The sequence below is a fragment of the Cyprinodon variegatus genome, unplaced genomic scaffold, assembly GCF_000732505.1.
Source record: "Cyprinodon variegatus isolate N-32 unplaced genomic scaffold, C_variegatus-1.0 Scaffold1529, whole genome shotgun sequence".
NCBI classification, from domain to species: Eukaryota; Metazoa; Chordata; class Actinopteri; order Cyprinodontiformes; family Cyprinodontidae; genus Cyprinodon; species Cyprinodon variegatus.
The window spans coordinates 69,357-69,733 of NW_015151982.1; the positions used below are offsets into that span (position 1 = coordinate 69,357).

Sequence of the window (377 nt, forward strand, 5' to 3'; positions counted from 1 at the left end):
AATCATGTTTTGGGTGGACTATTCCTTTAACCAGTTCTAACTGGATCTTTCTGGTATTGCAGGAAGCATAGGAGCCCTGTGGTGGGACCCGGTCCAAAGGCTGCTGTTCTCAGGGGCCTCGGACCACAGCATCATCATGTGGGACATCGGGGGCCGGAAGGGACGGACTCTGCTTCTCCAGGGACATCAGTAAGTCCTCTGCTGCCTTCAGGAGCGACTCAGGGTCCAACCTGCTTTGGTGCAGAAGATCCTTCAGGGACATGAGAGGAAACTCCAGGTCTCCTCCAGTCACAGGTCTCCTCCAGTCACAGGTCTCTTCCAGTCACAGGTCTCTTCCAGTCACAGGTCTCCTCCAGTCACAGGTCTCCCAGGGCTCC

The 377-nt window shown here is 55.7% G+C and overlaps 1 protein-coding gene across 1 annotated transcript in view; it reads left to right on the forward strand.

Annotated features, from left to right (window-relative positions):
• Positions 1-377, forward strand: part of LOC107103796 (WD repeat and FYVE domain-containing protein 1-like) — an 8,209-nt gene that overhangs the window by 5,450 nt on the left and 2,382 nt on the right. Inside the window, 1 exon segment of the mRNA XM_015403623.1 lies at positions 63-189. Coding sequence (XP_015259109.1) covers positions 63-189 — 127 coding nt within the window.